The 25,151-nt window shown below is 31.0% G+C and overlaps 4 protein-coding genes, 1 non-coding gene and 1 pseudogene across 5 annotated transcripts in view; 3 read left to right on the top strand and 3 right to left on the bottom strand.

The window, feature by feature from the left end:
- The first annotated feature begins 346 nt into the window (after positions 1-346).
- Trnaw-cca (transfer RNA tryptophan (anticodon CCA)) lies at positions 347-418 on the top strand. The gene has a single exon. It is a non-coding gene; the product is annotated as a tRNA-Trp (tRNA).
- A 698-nt stretch (positions 419-1,116) lies between these two features.
- LOC126833289 (valine--tRNA ligase-like) lies at positions 1,117-7,179 on the bottom strand. The gene is made up of 18 exons (XM_050564534.1): positions 6,880-7,179; positions 6,609-6,806; positions 6,290-6,536; positions 5,991-6,219; positions 5,485-5,664; positions 5,270-5,394; positions 4,827-4,972; positions 4,272-4,388; positions 3,968-4,202; positions 3,776-3,898; positions 3,595-3,702; positions 2,962-3,121; positions 2,596-2,873; positions 2,326-2,523; positions 2,127-2,241; positions 1,890-2,056; positions 1,660-1,812; positions 1,117-1,402 (listed from the first exon to the last, which is right to left on the bottom strand). Exons 2-18 carry the CDS (start codon positions 6,761-6,763, stop codon positions 1,307-1,309), a joined length of 2,832 nt encoding a protein of 943 aa, XP_050420491.1. The 5' UTR covers positions 6,764-6,806; positions 6,880-7,179; the 3' UTR covers positions 1,117-1,306.
- Positions 7,180-7,380: 201 nt separating this feature from the next.
- LOC126833557 (dynactin subunit 6) lies at positions 7,381-9,386 on the top strand. Its single transcript, XM_050564974.1, has 5 exons — positions 7,381-7,623; positions 7,734-7,904; positions 8,552-8,679; positions 8,863-9,005; positions 9,116-9,386. Exons 1-5 carry the CDS (start codon positions 7,613-7,615, stop codon positions 9,203-9,205), a joined length of 543 nt encoding a protein of 180 aa, XP_050420931.1. The 5' UTR covers positions 7,381-7,612; the 3' UTR covers positions 9,206-9,386.
- Positions 9,387-10,341: 955 nt separating this feature from the next.
- On the bottom strand, positions 10,342-10,532 carry LOC126834018 (small nucleolar RNA U3; annotated as a pseudogene).
- A 5,001-nt stretch (positions 10,533-15,533) lies between these two features.
- LOC126833312 (myosin-J heavy chain) lies at positions 15,534-22,414 on the top strand. The gene is made up of 5 exons (XM_050564570.1): positions 15,534-15,668; positions 16,719-16,785; positions 16,867-17,133; positions 17,202-18,914; positions 21,917-22,414. Exons 2-5 carry the CDS (start codon positions 16,735-16,737, stop codon positions 22,064-22,066), a joined length of 2,181 nt encoding a protein of 726 aa, XP_050420527.1. The 5' UTR covers positions 15,534-15,668; positions 16,719-16,734; the 3' UTR covers positions 22,067-22,414.
- The window catches only part of LOC126833313 (calexcitin-2), a 53,569-nt gene continuing 50,514 nt past the window's right edge, over positions 22,097-25,151 (bottom strand). Inside the window, exon 7 of the mRNA XM_050564571.1 lies at positions 22,097-23,678. Within this exon, the coding sequence (XP_050420528.1) occupies positions 23,562-23,678 (117 nt within the window). The 3' untranslated portion in view covers positions 22,097-23,561. The remainder of the gene's footprint in view (positions 23,679-25,151) is intronic.

The raw sequence follows: 25,151 nt of genomic DNA, 5'->3' as shown, positions 1-25,151 counted from the left end.
AGGTGCATACAAAACGTGTATTTGATGCGACTTAAAAATTTAATTCAATTTCTCAAATCGAATTAACTTTTACTCCGGTATTAAAAAAACACTTTAAATATAAAAACAATATAATATATAGAAAACTATGGGATAAACTAGAATGACAATCGTTTTTTTTTAACATGGAACATTAAATATTCGAAATAATTTATTATTTGTATAAACCCGTACACTAATGCGCATTAACTCAAGTTATATTATTATACTATTATATAATTATAACTATTATATTATTATGTTATTACCTACCTCTTACTTAAATCATACTGCTTAAAACAGGTTACATTTACTATATGAGACATATGACTTCGTGGCGCAACGGTAGCGCGTCTGACTCCAGATCAGAAGGTTGCGTGTTCAAATCACGTCGAGGTCAAACTTTTGGCGTTTTTTTTTGTTTTTATTTCCTTCCGTCATCTATATTTATACATCATTACACCTTTTTACTAATTTGTGTTCGTAAATATGAATGATTTAAAACAACAAACCAAGTAATAACGTTATGTGTCTAGTGGCAATGGAACATACTTTATATCTATATATAAATTATAATTCATATAATTTCAGGTGTCTTAAATATGTGTGTTAAATAATAATACACAGCTATATGAAATGTGTATAATATTTAAATAATCCCATGTACCATAGTATTGTACATTGTAATTGGATTAATTTTTTAAAAAGTCGGTAATTAAGGATTTGAGAATTGTATAAAAATGTTCAATGAATATTATACATTATAATGTAATCTAACATATTAAACAAAATCGTAAAATATTATTTTAAACACTGCTTGAAAATTCAACATTGAGCATATATTAACATGATTTTTATTAGGTATTCATGCAGCATGTTGTACTGAATGTTCCCTATTTACTAATATAGTCTAAATTTTGTTCAAAGCAAAAGTGAGAAATATCATTATTGTAATGAGCATAGCGCCTATTATTGTCCAACAAAAAGTATCTAAAAAAAAAATTTGTTAAGACGATTTAAAAACTCAATAAAATTTTAATTTTTGCATGTAATTTTGTCAAATGTTACATGTTTTTTTTGTAACTACTTAATTAAAAAAACGGCAACATTAAAATATTACAGCCATATAACTACATAAAAAAATGTATGTGAAAGTATGTATTGTAAAATACAATGCCAAATGCTTTATACATCTTGAAATATTAAATTTCATAACTACTTATATTAATAAATATTCCTATAATCAGTCGTGTTAATGAAATTTGATTATATGTATCATAATATAATGTTATTGCACATTTTTGTCTCCGATACTAGGATCTCTTTCTTTTGCTGTTTTAATATACATCTTAATCCTTTCAATTTCTTTAGTCAATGAATGCAGCTGTAAACAACAAAAATATACAGTGTGAAAAAAATGTTTCCTACTTATACAAATACTGCAAAAAATAAATAACTTTTATCTCCATCTATATTATAGGCTAAATTATAAAAAAAAAATTAAATTACAACAGAGTGGTGTCACGTATTCACAGTTAATACTTAAAAGACTATTCTGTTTAAGCGTGTTTTCAGTTTTCAGAAAAATGAAAATAGGTATTTTTGGTTTTTTTTTAAAGTGTAATGTTTACAATTGTATACCTTATCTTCTTTTGTTTCTGTAATATTATTTGTATTATAGTCAATGTGATATTCAGAGGAAAGAGACTTTTTAATATTTGCAACTTGTTTCTCAATTCGCTTTTGTCTCAATGTCAATAAATTATAGTATTTTCTATATTCTAAACTGCCACCCTAGAAAGACAAAAATTTCATTCAAACGTTTTAAAATATTTAAAAAGAAAAGTACTTAATAATTTGATTTCTTATACTTTAATCAAAAGATGTATTTCTGAATGATCTCCAGCTGAATCCATAATCGACTGAGAGGTGAGATTTGGCGATTCGGTAGTTAAATACAACGAGTTTACCCCAGATAAAATTTGAATAATATTTTTAAATTGCTGTAATAATTCATGATGTTTTGAAACCAAAATGACTGTAAAAATAAGTAATAATAAAAATTAATTATTTCATTAAAATTACATTTTTTATAAATTTTACATTACTTTCTGATTGGTCTTTACTGAATTGGTTTAATGATCGTACTCTACGTATCACAGAAATAATATCTTTTACAATTTTCATATCAAATTCTAGTTGTTCGTTACTCCATTTTATGTACTGAGTACCAGAATAAATATGTATTATTTAATTTGTACATCTATATTAAATAAATAATTATAAATGAGGTATCTAAACACTAACTTCGCTAGATTTTGGGTAATCAGTCAGTTCTAAATGTAGTTCACTTTTACCAGGTAAAACCTGATAAAGAGTTTGTGTTAAAAATGGCATTATTGGACTCATAAGTCTAAACGAGGTATCCAAAATATGAAGTAATATCTGACACGTTGTTTGGATTTCTAATTCCGAGCCTTGTTGAAACACAGGCTTACAGACCTCCTGTATTATTTAAGAATTTATCATTTATTACTTACTCATGTAATACAATTCATTATTATGTACATCAATTACCAAAAAAATATCGCAGAAATCATTATAGAAAAATTTCTTAAATTCAGTTGAAGCTATATAAATATTGTAAGTCTCCAGAGAAATATTTGCTTTGGAAACAACATTTGCTAGACGACTTAAAATCCATTTTTCTGCAGGCGTAATGGGTTTTGGAGAATCATATTCCACTACATTTTTTTCAGCTGCCCACATCAAAACGAATCTTGATGCTTGCCAAATTTTATTGCAGAACATACGATTCCGATAACATTCATTCACATCAAAATGAATTACTTGATCTTAATAAAATAATAAGTAAATAAATTCAAGAAACTGTAATAATTACCATTATTGTTTTATACATTATCATAAAATAATAATTCTTACTCTTTATGTTATGCGATACTAAGGTTAATCGCAAAGCATCAGTACCACATTCTTTAATACCATCTGGAAATAATTTTTTCTGTCCTAATAATGCTTTTTCTAATTCACCAATAGATATTAAGCCAGATTTCGCGCTATCTTGAATTTTTTCTCGAAGGTCCTATAATTAAAAAAAAATGTATTAATTTATGGTTCATCCAAATTATAAATTGACACTAGTCTTGATCAGTGATGGGTAAAATTAAAATTGTATAATAAATCATTTTTAAGTTGCGAATAAAATTATTTGTAACTCGACAAATAATTGATAATCTGTTATTTTAATACCCAAATATTACAGGGGTATATTTACATTTTTTTTTTTTTTGGGTGGGGGGCTGAGTCACTAACTCCTAATAAAAACTTGACAATATTAAACTTCTACAATTCATATCCTATCGGCTCATAGGCAGACTAAAAAAAATTCGAGGGGGGAGCTGGAGCCCCTCAGCCACCCCTGCCAAATAATAAAAGATGATTCGTAATTTATTGCTTCTAGATTAGACAAATTATTAGAATAATACCCAACACTAGACTCTTGATATTATGTTTTTAAATAAAATATTTGTAGTAAAACAATTATCCTTAAGTTACCTCAAGTGAAATTCCTTTGATAACGTCATCTGGTTCCACAACATTACCAACACTTTTAGACATTTTTCTACCATGTGCATCACGTATCATTCCGTGCAAAATCACATTCTACTCACAAATACCAATTTTTAAAATAAATTCTCTCACAAATATTTTTTATGATGATCGAACAAAACTAAACCTTGAATGGAAGTGTTCCAGTAAAATATGTTCCCAACATTACCATTCGAGCAACCCAAAATGTCAGAATATCGTGACCTGTTTCCATCACACTCAAAGGATAGAATTTCTTTAAATCTTCAGTCTAAAAAACATAATTTTATTATATGTATCAGCATGAATAATTAAATAATTATTTGTATCAAGTTTAAACCTCGTCTGGCCAACCAAATGAAGAAAACGGTAAAAGGGCTGAAGAAAACCACGTGTCCAGTACATCTTCTTCTTGTGTTATTTTTAAATTTTGTATTTCATCACGGGACAATTTCATTTTGATTTCTAATTTTTTAATGGCTTCTTCTTTGTTATGAGCTGCAATCCAACCATATTTAGTTTCGAAAAGCGGTAATCTATGACCCCACCAAAGCTGTCTAGACACACACCAATCTCTACAATTAAAAGAAAAAACATTTTTTTAAATTTTTAATATTTACTTTATACTTACATTTTTATTTTACCTTGAATTATCAAGCCACAGCAACCATTGATTATGATAATGCTCTGGCTCAATTTTTAAATCGCCATTTTGAAGAGCAGCAGACGCCTTTTGAGCCATATCTTTACAGTTAATAAACCTAAAAAACATCTTAATAATATTTTATTTAAAGTATTAATTAAATACTGAGTTGGCAAAAACCTGGGTTTTATTTTTAAAAGCCCAACCATTTTGGTATATTTTTTAGTTTATATTTATACATGATAAAAAGCCATTTACAGTTAAAATCACAGCCCCACAAAAAAAATATTAGCTTTTCGATAGGCTAGACTTGTTGATGTTTAGGTATTTTGAGTCGGTGAATCCAGAGGACAGAATAAGTTCAATTTTTTGAGGTTAGGAAAAAAACAAGAGCTAACATCAGAAATCTAACCTCTGAATCAGCAACTCACAATAAGAATTGTCTGGTCTGTTGGAAAAACTACTTTTTTTGTGGGGCTGAGATATTAATAGGGTAAAAATAACCGGAGTTTTTATTATTGGTTTAAAATTTTTTTGCTTTGATTAAATAACATACCATTGAAGTTTTGGTAGGTATTCAATTACATCACCAGTACGACTACAAAGTGGAATCAACATTTTGTGTTCGTAAGAACCTCTAAAAAGGTTCATGTGTTTCAATTGTTCAATCACAGCCATTCTAGCTTCGAATCTTGGTAAACCCTAACATAATAATAAAATTATGAACCCAAAATCAATAGTGGTGTGTCAAACTCCAATCGAATTTAAGGTATTCTATTTAGTTTGAAAATCATATTGACCATTAGATGCTTTTAAACAGAAACTATCAAGTTTATAGTTTGATTCTATTATCAAACTTAACAAAGAAGAAAATTAAAATCTCAATTATTTATCGGTCCAATATAATTTCTCCTAGCAGTTCTGTCCGGTTTAAATAACAGAGTTTGTCACATAATTATAAATTAAATATCAACAGTAAACAGAAACAGTCAAACTTACAGTAAATTCTTTATATTCACTAGTTATATCACCTGATTCATTGATAACATTGATGATTGGTAAGTTATGTTTGTTTGCCAACTCATAGTCAAAAAGATCATGAGCCGGCGTCAGTTTAACAGCACCTAATAATAGAATAAATCATGTTAAACATAACATGTAAATGATATTATATTATTACAGTACAACAATTTACACCAACAGTTAATTATTACCTGTGCCAAAATTCATATCAACAGATTTATCATATATTATTGGTATAGTACATTTTCTAAAAGGATTCCATACTGTGGCGCCATCAAGTCCTTGGTATCTTTTGTCATTAGGATGTACAGCTAATGCCACATCTCCTAAAACTGTCTCTGGTCTAGTGGTCGAAACTACAATTTCTTTATCTAAAATTAATGTATTTCAAGAGTTTATAAGAATAAATTTATTCAACAAGAATGAAAAATATGCTAAACACAATAAATCGATATGTCAAGTAGTATGTATATATTTTTTTGTATACAGAATTAAATTTAAAAAATTCAATAGTTTTATTGAATAATTATTATAAATCATACAATGAAGTATATTTCTAGTCTATTTCTATAGCTTAGATACATCACAGTCTCTGTTTTGTGAGGTGCAGAACTAAGACTAGCTAATATATAAATGGAACAAAGTTTAAATACTATAATGCTCATGAAAGTATTCAAAATCATTAAGCTATACTTACCGGAGTTATTTAATTTGTATGCAATATCAGTCAGGACTCCAAATTCAATAGGATGTCTACTTCCAGGTACCTTAATGTATGTTCTGCCAACAATTTCACGATGAGAAATTTCTATATCGGAAACAGTAGATTGTAGAGAACAGCACCAATTTACTAGTGACTTTTTTCGGTACAGAAGCTGATCATCAAATAAACGTATAACGGCTTCAAAGACAGCTTTGCTTTGTTTCTAAAAAATATAGGAAAAATCAAATTATAATTAATTATTATTATTATAAATATTTATCAACTATACTCACTTTGTCCATTGTGAAAAATTCTCTATGCCAATCTAATGTAACGCCAAGATTCTCTAATTGTTTTTTAATAATAGACATTTTTTCATCTTTCCATTTCATAACTTCTTGGTTGAAAGCTTGTCGGCCTATTTCTTGCCTGGTAATTTTTTTTTCTGCAAAAAGTTTCTTTTCTACAACTACTTGAGTAGCGATTCCTGCATGATCAGTACCCGGAACCCAAACAACATTTAAGCCATTCATTTGACTCCTTAATAAAAAAAATTAACAAATATTATATGAATGTAAACAATTTTTATGTTGTAATTAACTAAATTTTTACCATCGAGCAATCACATCTTGGACTGTTGCTGTGAGTGCATGACCCAAATGTAGAGACCCAGTGATATTGGGAGGTGGAAGAATGGCTGAAAATGTATTAGTGTGTGCAGATAGGGGTTTTCGATCAATGATGTTATGAGATTTTGTTTTAGACATTTCAACAAATTTTATATCATATTTAAGTGGTAATATCTGATTTCTTCCTGTTGATGTAATAACATGTTAATGTATATAGCTTAATAATTATTTAATATATTTACTACTAATTATACTAGCCATGTTTAAAATCGACAGAATAATTGGAATATCCGATTTTAAGTGGTTTTTTAAGACATCTATTCCTGTACATAGTGTTTGGTATTAAACTATCTTCTATGCTCTATACTATTAAGCACGATTCATTTGGATATTTAATGTTTATTGTACAAAAATATCTGTTTTACAAAATATTATTAAAGTTAATTAATACTTATTTATAATATACCGATATGGGACAACATTTCATACCAGCTCTAGAAACTAAAGCCGAAAAAGAACAAGTTTAAAGTTTTAAAAAAACGTGTTATCTTATCATATTTTATGTTATCACTTGTCATAATTTATAACCACGGTCTTATATATAAGACCGTGCTCATAACCATAGATCACTGAACTCAATATATTGAGATCAGTGCTCTAGATTAAAATATATACAATATATTATCATTGAGTGTATATATAATATATACTCAATGTTATAACTGTTATCAAAATTGATAAGCTATGCTGAAAGCCTGTGAAATGTTTTACGGTATTTTGGATTAATAATTAAAAATTTAAATAAATTAAAACTGAAGATAAATATTAAATAAGCACTGAATAATACAACATTTATTATTTGTATTGATTAATAAGTCTTTACTCTTTGAAGTCTCTTTTACTCTTTTACTCTTTGAGTATCAATTTTGTAAGAAAATCACTCAAGTTTAAGGGAATTACAGATCTAAATAATAAATAACCAAGAAAATGTCATCCAAGTAAGTAGTCCTAGTTATTGGAACAATTTTTGTTCATTACCTTTTTAGACATATTATTATTATTTATATATTTTACTATCTTTGATTAATATTAAACAAACCTTTTTTAGAGTAAAAATTGGTCAAGGAGCTATGGTGTGTAAAGAAATCAAAGTCAAAGGACCAGTAACTTTTGGCCCTTCCACTATAGTTCATCCTGGTGTTACAATTATAGCTGAAGCCGGACCTATTGAAATAGGCGAAAGTAATATTATTGAAGAATATGTCAGTATTATACACAAGTATGTAGAATGTAAATTTTTTTTTTTAATGTTTATTTCAAACTTACTCATTAGCAAAATATAGCATAGAAGTGGGTAGGCATCATAGGCAGTTACCTAGGACGATAAAATTGTTTGATGGTATATCATTATTCAATTAAAAACTGAAATCACTATGCAAAATATGAGTTCGTCAAAATGTCTACAATTATTTTATTCGTCATTTGCACAAAGATGTTTCATCCTTTTTACAGACATTTTTTCACCATATTAGATGTCGTCTGTTGACTGATTTATATTTTTAACCTTCAGTGCTCAATTATTGAATCTATTTTACAAATTTTTTACTGAACATTCATAAAATTGTATATTATACATTAATTGTTTTTGCACAGAACCATTCTCGAGTAGTTAAATTACTTTTTTTACAATTAAAATATAATTTAGTGTATATTTGTTTATATATTCAATTTAATAATTATTATTCTTAAAAAGTGTATAAAACAAAATTATTATTATCATTATTATTGTCTTAATCATTTAAGTGAAGTCAGTTTTACCTTATAACATGTGTACACCTTGTAATTTAAGATATTAAGCAATTTATAAGTAACTCAGTCTCACTTTAACATGTCAACGTAATAATTATGAGTTTTGTTTTTTTCTAGATTTACACCTGGAGCTGAACAGTCTGAACCTAAAACATTAAAAATTGGTTCTAACAATGTATTTGAAGTATACTCAACCGTCGAAGGTGTTAGCAATGTAGGAGATAATAATATATTTGAATCAAAATGTATGTTAATTAAATTAGCATAGAATTAATAGTAAAATATTAACTATTAGCATTGATTGTAAGTATTATAGATGGCCCACCAAGACAAATTTCACTTCTGGATGTCGAGTCTATAATATTTATAATCGAAGCTATTAGACTAATAATGTTACATATTTGTTCCATTGCTCAATTTTTGTTAAGGTTATGTTGGCCGTGATATATCAATTAGAAATGACTGTATAATCGGGGCTGGTTGTCGTCTAACGTCTACTATACCAATTGAAGATGGTATATGTGTGTATGGAAAGAACTGTGTTAGACAAAAAGCTTACTGCAAACCATCGGTAATAATATTAGCTTAAGATTTATATTTATGTATTGATACCTTACTTATGATATCTATAAGTACTTGATGGTTACTTTTTGGTATCTTATTTTCTTATTATTTTTTCAGGTACCCGGTGGTCATCGTGAATTTTTAATAAAACTATTACCGAGCTATCATCTCCTCAAGAAAAATAGAAGTACAGCCGAAGGAAGTTGATCTAATTTTAAGTTAAAGTTTTTGTAATAAATATGTTTGATATTAATTTTGTAATAGTTAACATACATTTTGTTTGCTTAATAAAAGCACTCAACTTTATAATATCAGACGATAAGTGAATTCAGTACCAAATAACTTTTAACATAGTGAAAATTCATAAGTATATATTTTAAGAAAAAAGTAATAAAAATAATGCCTTAAAATAAAATAACTAATAGCTTTTCTTTTTTATAATGTCAATAAGAATAGACTATTTAGTCTATTCTGTGCTTTAACTTCGTTTATCTCAAAACACGGTTTTCTAGAAAATGCCCTTCTTGCATCCAGCCTCACAATTAATATACTTAATTATCAATCAATATTACGCGAACCTTTGAAAAATAATAAATGTTGAACTATTCGGTGCATATTTAACATTTATTTTCAGTTTTAATTTTGAATACAATTTTAATTTTTAATTATTAATCCAAAATACCGTAAAACATTTTATACGCATTCAGCATCGCCATCAATAATTTTGATAACAGTTATGACATATATCTATTGTATATTTAATCCCCAATAAAAACCTAACAGTGAAAAAGGGCTTAAAAACGTCTTTAATAGTATACCATTTAAGACCACCTATTATACAATTATATTATATTTTAAGAACAGACATAGACATCATGGAATAGTAAAATACCTTACTCATTTTATTATAAACGCCTACATGGCACGGTTAATAATATCCAATAAAAACCTAACAGTGAAAAAGAGTTCTAGACTCTCTCCTAAAAAAGTCAGCCTATCAAAGTAGTGATATCCACATTGTGGCTGATTCTGCCATTTCTTTAGTTCATAATCTCATTCACTCCTACTTTCATGAGCAACACTGCTCTTTTGTTTGTATTGCTTAACACTTGACCAGTTTCTGAATAAAGCATAAAAAACCATTACCGCCAATAGTACTCACTTAGGAGTTACGTGAGTGATGGGAAGCAATAAAAAACCTTCACAGTTTACTTATTCGGTATGAAGAAATCAATACAATATTCGAACTTCTTATATTGAAGTTCATGGGCGGTTATGAAGTTTTCAATTTTTTATTGTAATTATATTTTCATACATACATACATAAAGATAAAGCGGACCACTTAGGCTGTTCACCCACCATCCGGCATAGCCATAAGTGATCATCGTTACTGAATGATTACTGCCATTAAATGACAACTATCAGTAGTCTCACGCTCAGGCGAATAAACTAGTCTCATCATTTTCCAGATCAGATTTGCACCTGGAGGGGACGATGCATACTTCAAAAATGATCCTGTGAAAGTATGATGTTAATTGTTCAACTGATATTTTGACCCGTATTTATGGTAGTACTGCACGCTTAGGGCCGTGTAGTATTATCCAAACCGGAACCCGTTTTTTTAGGCTCACTATAAAGTTTTTGACCATTTTTGCGAACAAGGCCTAATACAAAATTAGAAATCGGTTATACGATGTAATCAAATTTTTCACACTACATCAAATACTATACGAATTAAGCACTACTACAAATGTGATTTTTGAAAATTCTTTTCAATTATCGATTCGGTCAAATGCAATATGTAGTTCTTCATATTATACTTAGATCTCGGAAGAATTTGTACATGTTATCTACAGGCTCGGATTAACACTAATTATTTTAAGGATCCTGAACCAATGTATTACATTGGGAATAAACGGCAAACACATGACTATTACAGATAAGTATTTATATTTGTATTTATTTTTAAGTTGATTTGACAGTTATTTGAAGAATAAAATATTACCATTTGCAATAATATAACAGACGATTTACTGAAAATTATGTTTTTGATGACAAGTTTTGAATAACAGATTTAATTATTACTTGTCAGATGTTTAAAAGCGTGTAGTCTTTAGACGTCAAGGGAAAGTGTTAATAATATATTATATTACTATTTTTATCTTGCACTATAACTCTTTACATTATATTATGATTGTATGTAATTCACACACACAAGCTTGTCATTTTCTTAAAAATCTTTTCACCAATTTGTAAAGTCGGCTTGCAGACTTGGAAGTCCATGCTCAATTTAGATGTACTCGTAGTTATTGTCAACCATTTGGAGAATTATAAAAATTTAAAGGGTTGATACTATTTTTTAATTATTTTTTTAGGTGTCCCGTAGCTAGTTAGTTTTTCCAATATTATAAGAGGTATCATTTGTACGCGCAATCGTCAATCACTGACCTAACCGACTGGTAAAACGTTAAGTAATATTATTTAAAGCTTTTGGCAAATGTGTATTATTTTTATATTTCTTATAAAAGTCCACGTTGTACATTATTGTCAATAGACATTAGACACGACTTTTGGAATATTAAACAGGAGTGTTTTTCTTTAGACAAAACGAATCACTTAACAGTGTTTTTAAAACAGTTATATTAGTAGGAACTGAAGACAGTTTATTTGTGTTTTATTCAATTCAATGGCTTATGTCAATGGTAACGGATGATCATTCTAAGTGATGTGTGAAGATTTATTAAATTTAAATTGTTCAGACGTTCTATCTCGTTCATAGAGATGTTGATTTTTAAAACAACGATCGATAATGATATAAATAATTATTTGGATACGGACAAATATTATATTTTATTTCCGGAATCCAGAACGCCTGTGGAAAATGCAAATAACGTTCAAATGACTGCCGTCAGAAGTGTAACAACAGTGCACGTTTTATAAGGATGATTCCAAATTATTTACAACTGCGCTTAACGCCGTACCATTTAAAAATCGACGTCCATAATAAAATCTCTTTTAATAGCGTCGTCACGTGGATCCCTCGTTAGGTTAAGCACGCTTCAGTGAGATTTGAATGGATAAAAAACAGTAGCAACAAAATCAAACTTGCAGTTGGTTCGTGACGTATACAAACGTTGTGTAAGCGGCCCAAATTTATTGTCACCAGCACATAGCGGATTATACCAATGACATTATTTCTAATGGTTTTTCAGCTTAAGCCTAACCCGTGCAATTCGCTGTGTCTGCCAAATCGTACGACGATAATTTGTTACACAAAAGAGACGGACGTTAATTTATACGTACACGCTATTATAAACTTGTATCGTTTGTCGGTCATTCAAACCGATTGTGGTTGCATAGTAATACTCGTAACAATTAGATGTGCCCTGCTCATCCACGTAAGTCATCAGCTGATGTATCGATCGTATTACCCGATAGTAAATACATGCGAGAACCACTCGATATTGTCTATTATCGTGATTCTTTGACAGTTAAACTCAAAATCAGTGCTCGAATTGGAAAAACAAAAGTATGCAGACGTTTTTACTTGAAAATAATGTACCCGGCATTTTTTTATCCATAAAAAAACCACCACTTATAAAAATTAATAGGGTATGCTACAATTGTTGAAAAAATAATTGGGGTACTCAAACCCCGCCCCCTCTTTAATTCGAGTAATGCTCAAATTGAATTTTTTTCAGAACGAACTGTGTATTGAAACTATTATTGCTATTGCCTATTAGGTATTATTCAACAACTAAGAACACAAAATTATTTCAGAGAACGTGTATTTAAAAAGAATCGCACTACCAGACCGCGCGTGGGTACATATTATTGTTATAGTCTTTAAAATTTTTTATTTCCCTTTATCGCGGTTCTCATACAAAATTATCCTGCTCGTTTACTACGCACATCATAATAATATCGTCTGCGCGAATATAAAAATAGTATAAAATATAATGCTTTTTATTCCCATTTCCGCCACTTGATTTATTTCAGAAACAAACAAAAAAACTATGTATATATATTTATTATACCAACTATTCAGTGAGATCGTTATATTTATATTTAATCCGCGTATAGTACCTATTGAAAATGTCAAAATGATAAATTACTGCTACTAGTTTTGATAGTTTATGCTTCAAATATTAGAAATGTGAGAATTTTAGTTTTAATGTTAGAGGAGACTTTTCCGTAAATTAAAAATACCACTTAAAATATAGGTGTCATCCAAATTTTGTCAAGACACGTGTTAAAATTATTTATTTTGTTATCACTTTAGTGTAGCGAAAATTATGTGTTGAACACTCAAAAATTCGATGCGTCGTTTAATGTAAAAATTAAAGATAATTGTTAAAATAACATGATACTAATAAGATATGAAATACATTAATAAACATAAATAAAATATTGTAATGACGGAAGTTGGTTTTCAAAGTTTTTGGCTGTTTAGTTTTTTTATAGGTATAAATTAAGTTTTAGTCACTGAGGTTAAAAAAGTAACTTATAACTTATAGTTTAAAGTTACCAAATATCAATAATATATAACTTTTAAAATTTTTGTAAATCGACGGTTAGCCCTCCCCAAAATAAAATCCCGGCTGCGCCACTGTGGCTGGCACTCAGTTCAAGGAGGAAGTCTGGAATGATATTATGTGTACATTATAATATAACTTTCATTAATAATCAAATTAGAGCTGTATAAAAAACTTAGTTTTTGTCTCTTCTATAATGTCTAACCTAAGCGTTAACATTTTTCATATCGTAGACTATTAAAAAGACTTACCGTGTCGTTGCGTCAAATTGCTATTTTTATGTGTACTCAAAGTGGATTTATAAAGTGAAAAACGTACTATAGTCAAGTTTCACACAGTAGTGCGTAATTCGATTTATTTTTTACCGTACTGATCTCCAAATACTTCTCTCTCGTTTTATAAAAAAAGTTTTTTTTCAACTTGACAGTTCCTCTCGCTCACTCTCTGTATTCCGCGTGGACTATAGCAGCAATAGATAACATAAATCGTTGTTATTTTTATATTATAGGGTTCCGCATTTTATTCAAAAATTGCATTGTAAAAAAGTATATTATGTTGTTAGTTTATTATAATAAATTAATGAAAGGGAGTATTCAAGTGATGAACCGATCACATGCGCGGTTAAAGCAGAATAATAAGATAACATAGTAACATTGATATCTGTTGTATTGAAACCTTTGCATAATATACGAATAAGGTAGAATCAATCAAATAGACGTGTTAGAGTGTACCTACTTAATTTTGGTATTTAAATTGTATTACAATTTTTAAACCGGTAGATCTATCTAATTAGAATTTGAGAGGATATTTTTATAGAAAAAAAAAACGTATTCTACTATCATAATATTATTGAAACTTGAAATTATACCCTTATAGTATAATAAACTGAAATTAGGTACATAGAATGCAAATGATAATTATTGTAAAGAATACATTTTAAATACATTTAAGTACAAATATACATACACATTTGAAATTGTGTAAGTTGTTATGATAATCGTCAATAACTCATTTGTACAGTAGCCGGGCGTTAGTCTTGAAGTCGAGGAGACGACAAAAAATATCGTGCATATAATGTGTACAAAATATGCATTATTTCAATTAAATATAGGTATGTTAGGTAATTAGCCATGTAGATAAGTGGGTAGGCATCGCCTTATTTTGTCTTCTAGATGCTTCATCACTGCATTTGTACACTAGTTTCCTCAACTATTTGGATAACGGGTATATGAGTATAATTTTGGCAAAGTTATTACTCTTTGTTGCATAATATTTCTTAACGATTATTAATGATATCATGAAAGTATAATTGGGTTTTGTAAAAAATGTGACCTTGCGGTGAACCGTTATGGTGTTACAATAATTCGGTCCAATTGTCAGCAACGACGAGTGTTTTATTGGATATTTTTGGACTTTATTTGGCTAATTTCAACAGATTTCGAGTGTTCTCCGAACCCTGTACATTGTGCGGTTACCGAAACGTAAAGGATTCGCCATCGCAACAGAATAAGATACCAAGTTGGTTACCGCGGAATAAAATGTACTGTATTTTTAAATACCGACGGCTAATTTTTTGCTTTGTTTTGTTTTCAGATACCGACCTTGACGTCTACGTCAAAATACGGAATGTATGAGCTTTATATGCCTCAAGAAAAATGTGGCTTCGAACGTGCCAACCGCCCGCGCCAGTTGGTCGACCGGTTGGCCATTGCGGATCCGTGTGAAAGAATGCGTTTTCCGGAAGAAAACAACGGCCGGGACGGTCGCCAAACCCGCGTGACGTAGTACCACGTCTTTAGGAACCTTTTGTCTCGGGTCCGTTGTCCCTTGACGAATACGTCCGTTTTATGGCTTTATGGTCGTACACCGGCAACGTCACGGCGGCAAAATGCGATTGAATTTGGCCGCATAATTGCGTCTTGGCCGCAAATAGACGTCGGGTAAAAATAGCCCGCCACGTCCCGGCCGGTGCGCGCGCACCCGCGTCTATTATGTTGGCCACCGGCACCAGCTAAAAGGGCCCCTATACAATTATAGACATCGGAGTTCGGACACACCGTACAACAACAGTTACAGCAACCGCCGAGAAACCACATTGACTAGAACATAGGTACGAATCGTTTGGAAAAAAAAGGTAAGTCGAATACACTACATTAATTATTATAGGGTTAGGTAATTTTGATAGCTGTTACTTTTGCACATAACAAAAGTGCAAATTACGTTTTGAAAAATATTATTTGATGGGAATATCCGGATTTTTTAATTTTATTTTTTATCTAAATTATAAAATACAATTATTGTTACAGATAAATATCATAAACTTAGGTATACATTTTTTACGCTGGCGGAGGTCTGGCAAAAATTTCAGTTAGATTTTTTTGTAACATGTTCATGATCCAATGTCTTTCCCAGTAGGGAAAGATTTTTTATTATAATTTTTTCTTGAAATTATTATGATTTCAAAATACTTTGTTATTGTTTAAAACACTTTAAAATTAAGTAGTGCATGTTTATAAAATATTACATTTTATTTTGTTTTATTTAATAAAAATGTGCGCCCATGAAAAAAAAAATTAATTTTAAAACGCTTATTAAGTGTTAGTTTTGTATTCGTTGACGTAAATAAAATTGAGTAATATAATTGGATTAACCTATAAAGGATGTTTTTTTTTGTCTGTATTTAGATAGGGCTGATAGACCTTTTACCTTTTAGGCTATTTGCGCCTTTACTTGTATTTATCTTTTGTTTTTAATTTTAATTTTTCAATGAATATAATATTGTTTTAATTAAATAAAACATTATGTGCCTCAGTTTGTTTTATGAGAATTATATTGTACTTCAGTAATCTGTTTAATAACTTTGTGGCTACATGTATCTAAGGGTTTGTATACCTATGTATGATGATAATTAGAAAGCTTTATTTGAGTACAGATGATAATAATCCAATTTTTTAATAATCTTTGCTCGTTATACTGCTGGTATATGTGTTGTATTATCTTAATAAAGATTAGTAGCGTGATACAATAATAATTAAAATGTGCCTTTAGTAGGTCAACCTGTAAAAATAGACGGTCGTTGACGTTTATTGTTCAGTAATTTATAATCAATGAGTATAAAAATAAATGAAACGTACAATGCAGCTAATGTTATATAAATATATTGTATCATTTATATTGCTTTCAGTATACAAAATTTCCCGATGGGCGTAATATGGAGTCGACCGGCAGACTTGCCAGCTTTGCCAGCTCCGGTAATTACATTACAGTTCACAAAATCTAACTAGTGTCTAAAATGTATTTCCCTTTTTTTAAATGGAATATAATTTGTTTAGGAAGCTATTATTGAACAGATGAGTGAAATAACTCCAACGGAGCCCGATCTAAAAAATCCTGATGAATTTGATACATATATAACCAGTATAAGAGAACGGCGCCATGACGCTCTATCGGCAATCAAAGCTGAGATGAATCGGTTGAGAGCGTGCAAGGAAGAGTTGGAAATGGTAAACAAAGAGAAGACAGGGTTAGAGCAACAAGTCAAAGCACTCAAACAAGTGGCTAATATAAGCAACGATATGCTGAAAATCAGAGAAGCTCAGGTACTATACAAAACAAAATAAATATTCAAGCGAGTTCAAAGTAAAATTGTAGTTGTGTTTTGTAACAGGTGACGGATTTGAAAAAACGGTTGCAAGATATGGAGTCACATGCGGACGAATGCTTGTCGGACTTGCGAGTGGAGTATCAGAAACAGATAGACAACATAAGGAATTTGCGTCAACTTTATGAAGAAAGAGCGGAAGCGGCCGCCGTGGGACACGAGCGTGAAATGAGCAAGGAAAGAGCTAAAAACACCGCGTTAGAGGCCAAATTGGCCGAAGAACTCAACAGCAAGCAGGGCATGAATGATTTTATCGTTAAACTGGAAACGGAAGTACAAGGAAAACAAGTCGAGTACGAACAAATGAAAGCCAAGTACATGACCACATCGGCGGACAGGATGAGTTTGGCTTCACAAATGTCTTTGGTTAACAATTTGTTTTCTACGCTACTATCCGGTGACGAGGGTCCAGATTTTGATCGGTTCGCTCGTATGTTGGAGGAAAACAGAGAACTAATATCAGATTTGACTTTTAACGGCGACATCAATGAAACAGCCTCCGTTTTAATGGACATTGCCGGTGACACGTTGGAACGTTCGGAACAAGCCGAATGCACTTCGAGTCGCGAAAAAATAGCTTCAAACTTACCCAAAGTTTGGAGGATATTAGTGGAGTTGCTTAGCCATTACGACGAGAAAACCGCCGAAGACAACTCAAAACCAGAAGACAGAATTGGATCTCATGTCGCCTCGGTGAGCAGAACGTTTTTGAAGTTAAAAGATTTGATTTTAGAGAAAAACGCTCTGGTCAAAGACATTGGACGACTGAAAACGCTCAACGATCATCTCGAATCTAGACTCGATCATCAACAACAAAGGCTTGCCGATGTAACTACCGAATTAAATAAAGCGTGGAACGCCGTTTCCAAGCTGAATGATCAACACAGGAAGCTGCACACCCACGAACAGATTCTTAGATACGAACTGCAGCACAAGAGAAACGTACTGACCGAGTTGAAGAAGGAACTGGAATATTGTAAAGAGAAATGGGACGAAGCCAGAGTGAAAAACACACAGACGGAACAAGATTGGCAGGTTTTGCGTGAGGAGTTCGCCCGTCGTAAATGCAGCACTTCGGTTGAGAGTGGATTCGACGAAGACGACGACAGCCGCGTTGCCATTGCCGACAGTAGTTGCAGTAGTGACGACGATGAGAATTGGCTCAAATCATTGTCCATGGACACGCCCGTGGAATCGGATTCCGTGGACGAAACTCAAACATCTTCGAAAACGAGTGGTCTCAAAAGACTAGAAGAACAAAACAGGTCGTTACTCAGCCAGATGGTTCGCACATCTCGAACCAGTGATTCCATCAATGAACGGTTAAACGAGTTACACCGCCAATATGGCCGCTCAAGTCGTCCAGTCTCATTGGACAACGAAGAGACGGCACCATCGGAGACGGAAACTCAAATGCCTGAAGTCAGTTCTTCGGAATCAATTATAGTGTCACCAAACGACGAAAACATAACTGCAGAAGTAGTTTTAGAAGTTCAACGACCTAGCACCGAGGAAAGACTTCAAGAAAGCGCGGATGTTCCGTGTGCTGACCCAACAGAGAGGCTTCAGCAGGACTCACCAATATCACAGTCTGAAGAAAGTGTAGACCGACTATCACAAGATAGTGATGTGTTACGACCGAACGAAGCGGAGAGATTGCAACGAAGAGCGGCTAGATTGAAAAGATTAGAAGAACAATGCTTAGGGTTGTTCAGACAGGTAAAGGCCAATTTAAAAACTTTGAAATTAACCACTAACTTTTAAAATAATAATGTTTTTTTAAAATTAACATAATAAGTTACCTGATTCGATTGGAATTGGACTGTTTGAGAGTTAACAAGTCCTAGGATGTGTAGATTCCTAAAAAAACATGAAGAGACATTCTACTAGTAGCTATAGTTTTTATGAATAAATGTTTAAATGTCAACCTGAAGCTGATAGAAAAAGCAGTATTAATAAAATGTGTATCCAATTGAAAATATTAAAAAATAACATTTACATGTCTTCGGTGGGCAGTCATAACTAATTAACTGCTACTGTTCTAGAACAGATTTATATTCTGAATCCAAAATAGTTTAACCTTAATTTTTGCTAAAATTGGTCATGACTAGTTATGACAACCTACTAAAGGTTTACTTTTTAGTAATATTTCACAAAAAAAAAAAACTAAATAGCATAAAAGAAAAAAACAAAAAAGTATGTTTCACGTTGGCCGTAATAGGTTTTTCAAATCAATACAAATAACGACCAGAGTTTAAGAATAATTATCATATTTTGATGGTTAAAGAGTATAAATCGTTTTAAAAGGGCGCACACTAGTTGCCTCCCATCCTCAGGTAGTTGTCAAAATTATATACTAGTTGCCTCCCAAGAATATCTGAATTACCTCCGGTGACCTTTATTTCTTATCGTAATATTTTGAGTCATAAACTACTAGTTTCCTCCCGTGCCAGGTACTCAATATTATTCATCAGAGTTACCTCTCAGGGATATCCGAATTCCCTCCCAACGATCCCTTTTAAACCAGGTACACAGTACAACGAAACTGTACTTATTTTTAATAATTTCACATAAATACTTGCAATCTTTTCTTTTTAGCGTATTACTCATGATTTGCCTTTTTTATATATTATCTGGTAGAGCTTCATGATCATGATTTAAGTTACATTCTACGATTTTCGCATTGGTGTTTACCTTCAAATAAGCTTAGCAAGTTTTTGCAGTACAAGTCCATCGTTCTATGTTATTTATCAGTTTTTTGTGGAAACTGAATTTAAAACCATTTAAAATTTTTAGGGTTTAACTTTTTTCACTTGTCATTTCTTTAGTAACTTCCATTTTACCTAAATGAAATTAAACACCACGCAATTACCGCTTTTTAGACTAACTACTTTAATCTATAATAACATTGATATCGCGATACCCATAGATAACAACTATATCGATAGCCCTCAAACGTTGTCGAGTTAAAAATGATTAGAACATAAAATACTATTATTGTATAAAAACAAATTATTGATACAATTTTTTTGAAATCAGATTTTTTTGGTAGGAAATTCGAATGAAAAATATTAAGTACTTGACACGGGAGGAAACTAGTACTTTTTGACCTAAAAAGTTACGATAAGAAATAAAGATCACCGGAGTAAATTCGGATATCTTTGGGAGACAACTCGGATAAAAAATATTAGGTACCGGCAAGGAAGAAAACTAGTAGTTTTTAACCCTAAAAGTTACGATAAGCAAGGGAGGCAATTCGTTGTTTTTGGGAGGCAACTGGTGTGCGCCCTTTTATAAGTAGGTATACAGTTTATCACAATACCTATTCTTCATTGCTATTTTATTTTGTTTCTCAAAAGAAACGTTTAACTTTTTTATGGTATTTCTAAGGTAAAACTTATTATGTCTCCAGTTTTCGAAATTAATTTAATTACCTACCATTTAATGATTAAAATGAAACTTTTATCTTTTACTCGTAGAGTTTTTTTTATAACAATTATTAATGCTGAGTTGACTTTTGAGGGCACGAGTCTTTGTTTTAAAACTGAAATAATAAAACAATTAAGACGGGTCTATCAGTAACACTTGAATAACTTCACTCTAAAACGAAACATGTTTTGTTCAAAAACTTAAGGGCTTAGCGAACTGACAGTATAAAATCGGTAGGGAATAGTTTACGGGGTTGACAAATTCTCTGAACAGAGAAGCCTATTGGGTCTCCTAAAAGATAAATAAAGTAAAATATTAAAATATATCCTGATAAAGTGAAGCAAGGTGACAAATAGAGTGTATGCGATTAAAAATTCTTAGAGTAATGTGAAAGGAAAATTGCATAATACTCAAACGACTTCGATAAATACATGAAAATAAAAATAGCAAGAAGCAATGGCATTATGTGGAAGTTTAACGCCTTTTCATACTCAACTACCACAAAATGATTCCATATATATTATGTAGTAAAGCTTTTGAACAATTTTTTTTCATTTTTGAAGATGGCATTTAAATGTTCAGAAAATTTAGCTTCATCATAAGCTTCCCTTCCCCTCTGTTCTCTAACTATGAAGGGCCCAGACAATAAACTAGAGACGAGTGTATTATAATAGATACCATGTAGTTGTGCCAAAAACATAGAAAACTAGAGAATGTAGACAGGAATAGTTTGAGAAGTGGGAAAGTAAATAAAGAGATGAGACAAAGACCGGAGTAGATGGATGTCATCAAAGGGTAAACGGAAGCGTGTAAATCGTGATTAGGTAAAGAGTCGGTGATTTATCGCGAGTTCACTACTGTTAAGTGTTAACTCAGCTGTTTTTCCCATGGCGTTCGTTTTCCGAATAGCGTTGATTTAAATAAACGGCAAAAACTTTCTCTGGCGCGTTCCTTTTTATAGTTTGAGTTGGGCTGTTATTTCATATGTACAGTATACATTAGTTGTATGAGGGCGTTCAAATATATAACCTATTGTGTGTGTGTGTGTGTGTAAGTCTCTATATAAATTGTATCAAGATCGAAATTCGAGTTATTCGCTTGGCGTTTTAGTCTCTCGTAGACATCACACAAATTAGGAAACTTTTACTTATCCCTGAGAACAACGCATATGTCTGAAACGTACGTGTAGTTGTTGTAAAAAAAACCTATGTGTTTAGTTTGAAAACTATTTTTGATGGTTCTTATAGGATCGTTGTTGGTTAACGATTTGAGTTGGTTATTTTTTTTTGCAGGTCAGCGAAACGAACGCCAGAAGCGATGAGATCTCTGAAAGATTGGACGAAGTCCACGCCAGGCAAGTAGCCAGATCCATCGAACGGCAATCGTCGATCACCAACGCGGCCCAAGTTACAACGGCAGAAGACTCGTCTGAAAGTGTATGACTTATAGTTCTATTAAAAAAAAAGACAAAATTGAATCAAACGGTACTACGTCTGAGTTTTATTACGTTTTTTTTTTAATATTTATATATATAATCGAAAACTACAGAAATGACAGCCGTCGTCTTACATGTGATAATATAATATATTATTATTTTGAAAACTTACAAGAAGATTATAATTGCGCACAAACTTTTCCGAAACACATCTATATTTAATACTATACTACAATATACTATAATAATATGATATAATATTATTTCACTATGCTATATTAGCAGTAAGTATAATATAATACTCAAGTACAATACCATAAAATAATAATTATTGTGCCACTACTGCTACTGTTATTATAATAATTAATATAGAAGATAATTATCCTTCGAACTATGTTGATTACTTAATATTGTTGTAGTAACTTTTACGCTTATGATATATTTGTTAAAAAAAAGTGAGAGATAATGCAAATTAATTGTTTTGTTGTTATTTTATAATTTTTATTGAATTATATCATTATTATTATTATTATTAAATGGTTTAACCAAATTTATTTGTGATTGCTATCATTTTTTCATCCTGATTGATTTCAGTATACTTGTACTTATAATTATTTAGAGATAAATATGTTTAATAATTTCACTGATGGTTTTTTGCGACACGAATTCTACGGCTGAACGTCAAACACGGTTACACGTATTGTTATTATTTTGTGATGGATACAGACACACAGTATGCTAATATGTATTAAATGTTTAATTGAGCGCATGAACTTTGATGATATTTTAATTAGAGAAAATCACGCAAATTAAATACCGAAATTACTGTTTTTTTGGATTTAACTGTGGTATGTATTATTATTATTATTACTTTTTTTTATATAATGAATTTAATAATTTATCAACAAATGAGTTCCCAAACGTCAAAGCGCCAAAAGAAACCCATGTGAAATATGTATCCCTCGAATTTTATAAGCGTCTCAATTTATTATTATTATTATAGGTTTATTAGGTATAACTTGTTCTACTCGGCACGTTATGTACCACGAAGGCTGGATATAAAATAATAAAAATATTACATGGAACACTGCAGGTGTGTATCACATGAGTTTTAATCTCGAAAAACAAAATTGCCTACGGTAGCGCTTAACAATTATAGTACTTAAAGATATAATAATATATTTTGTTATAGGTTTATAGACTATTAATAATATAATTATTTACTAATATCCTAAATCGCTACACGCGAGAACACTCGTCTAAAATTGTATATACCTAGATGATATAGTTTAATATAATATATTATTATTATGTAGAGTTGAAATCTAGCGAAGAGGACGTCTTACATAATACATTTTATTTGCGGGTAGGTATGCTTGTCAAAATGGCCTTATAGGTGTTTTGCTCTTTCGAATTTTTTAAAAGGGACAAAACAAATTAAGAAACTTTATAACCTAAGAGGCGTATTGGGTTAGGGTTGATGTGTATTGATTTTTTCTAGCTTAGTCGAACGATGTCTTGCCGAATATGAAGTTGCCCAGAGCGGATTGATCTTCGGATGCAAAAAATTCCACCCAGTATTTGGCGAATTCGTCGCGAGACACTTTAATTGTGCCACCCTGTAGACAAAAAAATATAACTATTAAAACAAACGTTGTTGTTTTTAACTGCCACTATTATTCGCAAACGAATTGGAGCAATTCATCAAAATATTGAACACGGACAATGGCGAAATGCTACATTGTATATTATACGGCTATTACACTATACAATACGTGTACAATTACTATTATTGTCGTTTTGTAGCCGCGACCGACTACGATGCTATGTAATTATGTATAGGTGGCGTGAAAATAATAACACACAAAAACGTGACATGACAATAATTGAATACAATAATATAACGATAAAACTAGCCCTGTTGAATAATAATGTGGCAGCGAGCCATGCGATTTTTTTGTCAATCGCATACATCAACAGCAGCGTTCGCAGATAAATATTTTTCACAATAGTTTTTGTTTTTTGTATGCGAACGGTTTGTTGTCCTAGTGGTGAGCCCGGTAGGCAGGGATACCCTCGTATATTTTTTTACGGGACACCGGTGAAATGTTTTAAAAATTAAAATACTATATAAGTAATATAGTATACATAACTATACATATATATTATGTAGTGTACGTGATACCTCGAGTAAATCACAACTGTGCATTGGTGCTTAGAGAAAACATGGTATCTTATTATAATATTGCGACGCCTCAGTTTATAGGTCCAACCGGCAACAACTAAAACATGTTATACTATCTCATTTGAAATCATTATGTTCACATTTTGATTTTCAATATTATTATGGGTCTAAAACATTTATTTTTTTATTAATACAACTTTACACTCAAGTGTCAATATAAAACGATTTTAAATAAAATAAAATTAGTTTATCAACAAATCAGACACATCAGATTCAATATCTGAGTCACTTAAAAATACGATGGACGATAAACTCATACGAGATGTCTAAAAAAATATAATTTATAATGAAACCGTTCTACAAAATTGCTAGGGAGGAATATGGATAAATTATTTGAGAACTCATCTGAGATTAGGTTAAGGCGAAGATTAGTTTCGAGGGTCAGGCCTGTGGCTCTCACATAAAAATAGTTTTTGACACGAACTTAAATCAATTTCGCAAAATGATTTACTGTTAAATGAAAAACACATACAACCCCAAGGTATACTCATGAGCTGTGATAGAACAGAATTATATTTATTGAAACATCTAAAAGCAAAAATAATGGGCACCCTATTATAAACTTCTCGCAGCGTTTATTGATTTTCTTCGTAGACAGCTTAAATTGAATTAGTGTATATTAAGAAAAAACAAACGTTAGAAACAAAAATTCAATAATCCAATTATGTACCTATGCACTAGCCTACCGATGAATTTGCCTACTCAAGTGTAAACCCGGAGGGCATTTAATGTTGAACGAAAACTCAATTTCGCCAAACCGACCGATGTAATGTTCTGGGAAAATCATCAAGTAGTGCTATTTCTCGAGTTCACATAATGGTATCGTATAGCAATGTTGAGTTTATCC

The sequence above is a fragment of the Adelges cooleyi genome, unplaced genomic scaffold (assembly GCF_023614345.1).
Source record: "Adelges cooleyi isolate 19-005CV unplaced genomic scaffold, UGA_ACOO_1.1 ACOO_flye_CR_arks_rails_tigmint_CR_PRNA_2, whole genome shotgun sequence".
Classification (NCBI taxonomy): Eukaryota; Metazoa; Arthropoda; class Insecta; order Hemiptera; family Adelgidae; genus Adelges; species Adelges cooleyi.
Note: the sequence above shows the minus strand (reverse complement) of the source record. Positions and strands in the feature narration are given on the sequence as shown.

Excerpts from the sequence above, each read along its gene's own strand:
- LOC126833289 (XM_050564534.1), bottom strand. The coding sequence starts at position 6,763 with ATGTCTAAAACAAAATCTCATAACATCATTGATCGAAAACCCCTATCT. Across the intron at positions 6,537-6,608 it reads CAAGATGTGATTGCTCGATG|GAGTCAAATGAATGGCTTAA; the intron begins GTAAAAATTTAG and ends TTTTTTATTAAG. Across the intron at positions 5,665-5,990 it reads ATACAAATTAAATAACTCCG|ATAAAGAAATTGTAGTTTCG; the intron begins GTAAGTATAGCT and ends CATTAATTTTAG.
- LOC126833557 (XM_050564974.1), top strand. Across the intron at positions 7,905-8,551 it reads TATGTCAGTATTATACACAA|ATTTACACCTGGAGCTGAAC; the intron begins GTATGTAGAATG and ends GTTTTTTTCTAG. Across the intron at positions 9,006-9,115 it reads AAGCTTACTGCAAACCATCG|GTACCCGGTGGTCATCGTGA; the intron begins GTAATAATATTA and ends TTATTTTTTCAG.
- LOC126833312 (XM_050564570.1), top strand. The coding sequence starts at position 16,735 with ATGGGCGTAATATGGAGTCGACCGGCAGACTTGCCAGCTTTGCCAGCT. Across the intron at positions 17,134-17,201 it reads TGAAAATCAGAGAAGCTCAG|GTGACGGATTTGAAAAAACG; the intron begins GTACTATACAAA and ends GTTTTGTAACAG. Across the intron at positions 18,915-21,916 it reads GCTTAGGGTTGTTCAGACAG|GTCAGCGAAACGAACGCCAG; the intron begins GTAAAGGCCAAT and ends TTTTTTTTGCAG.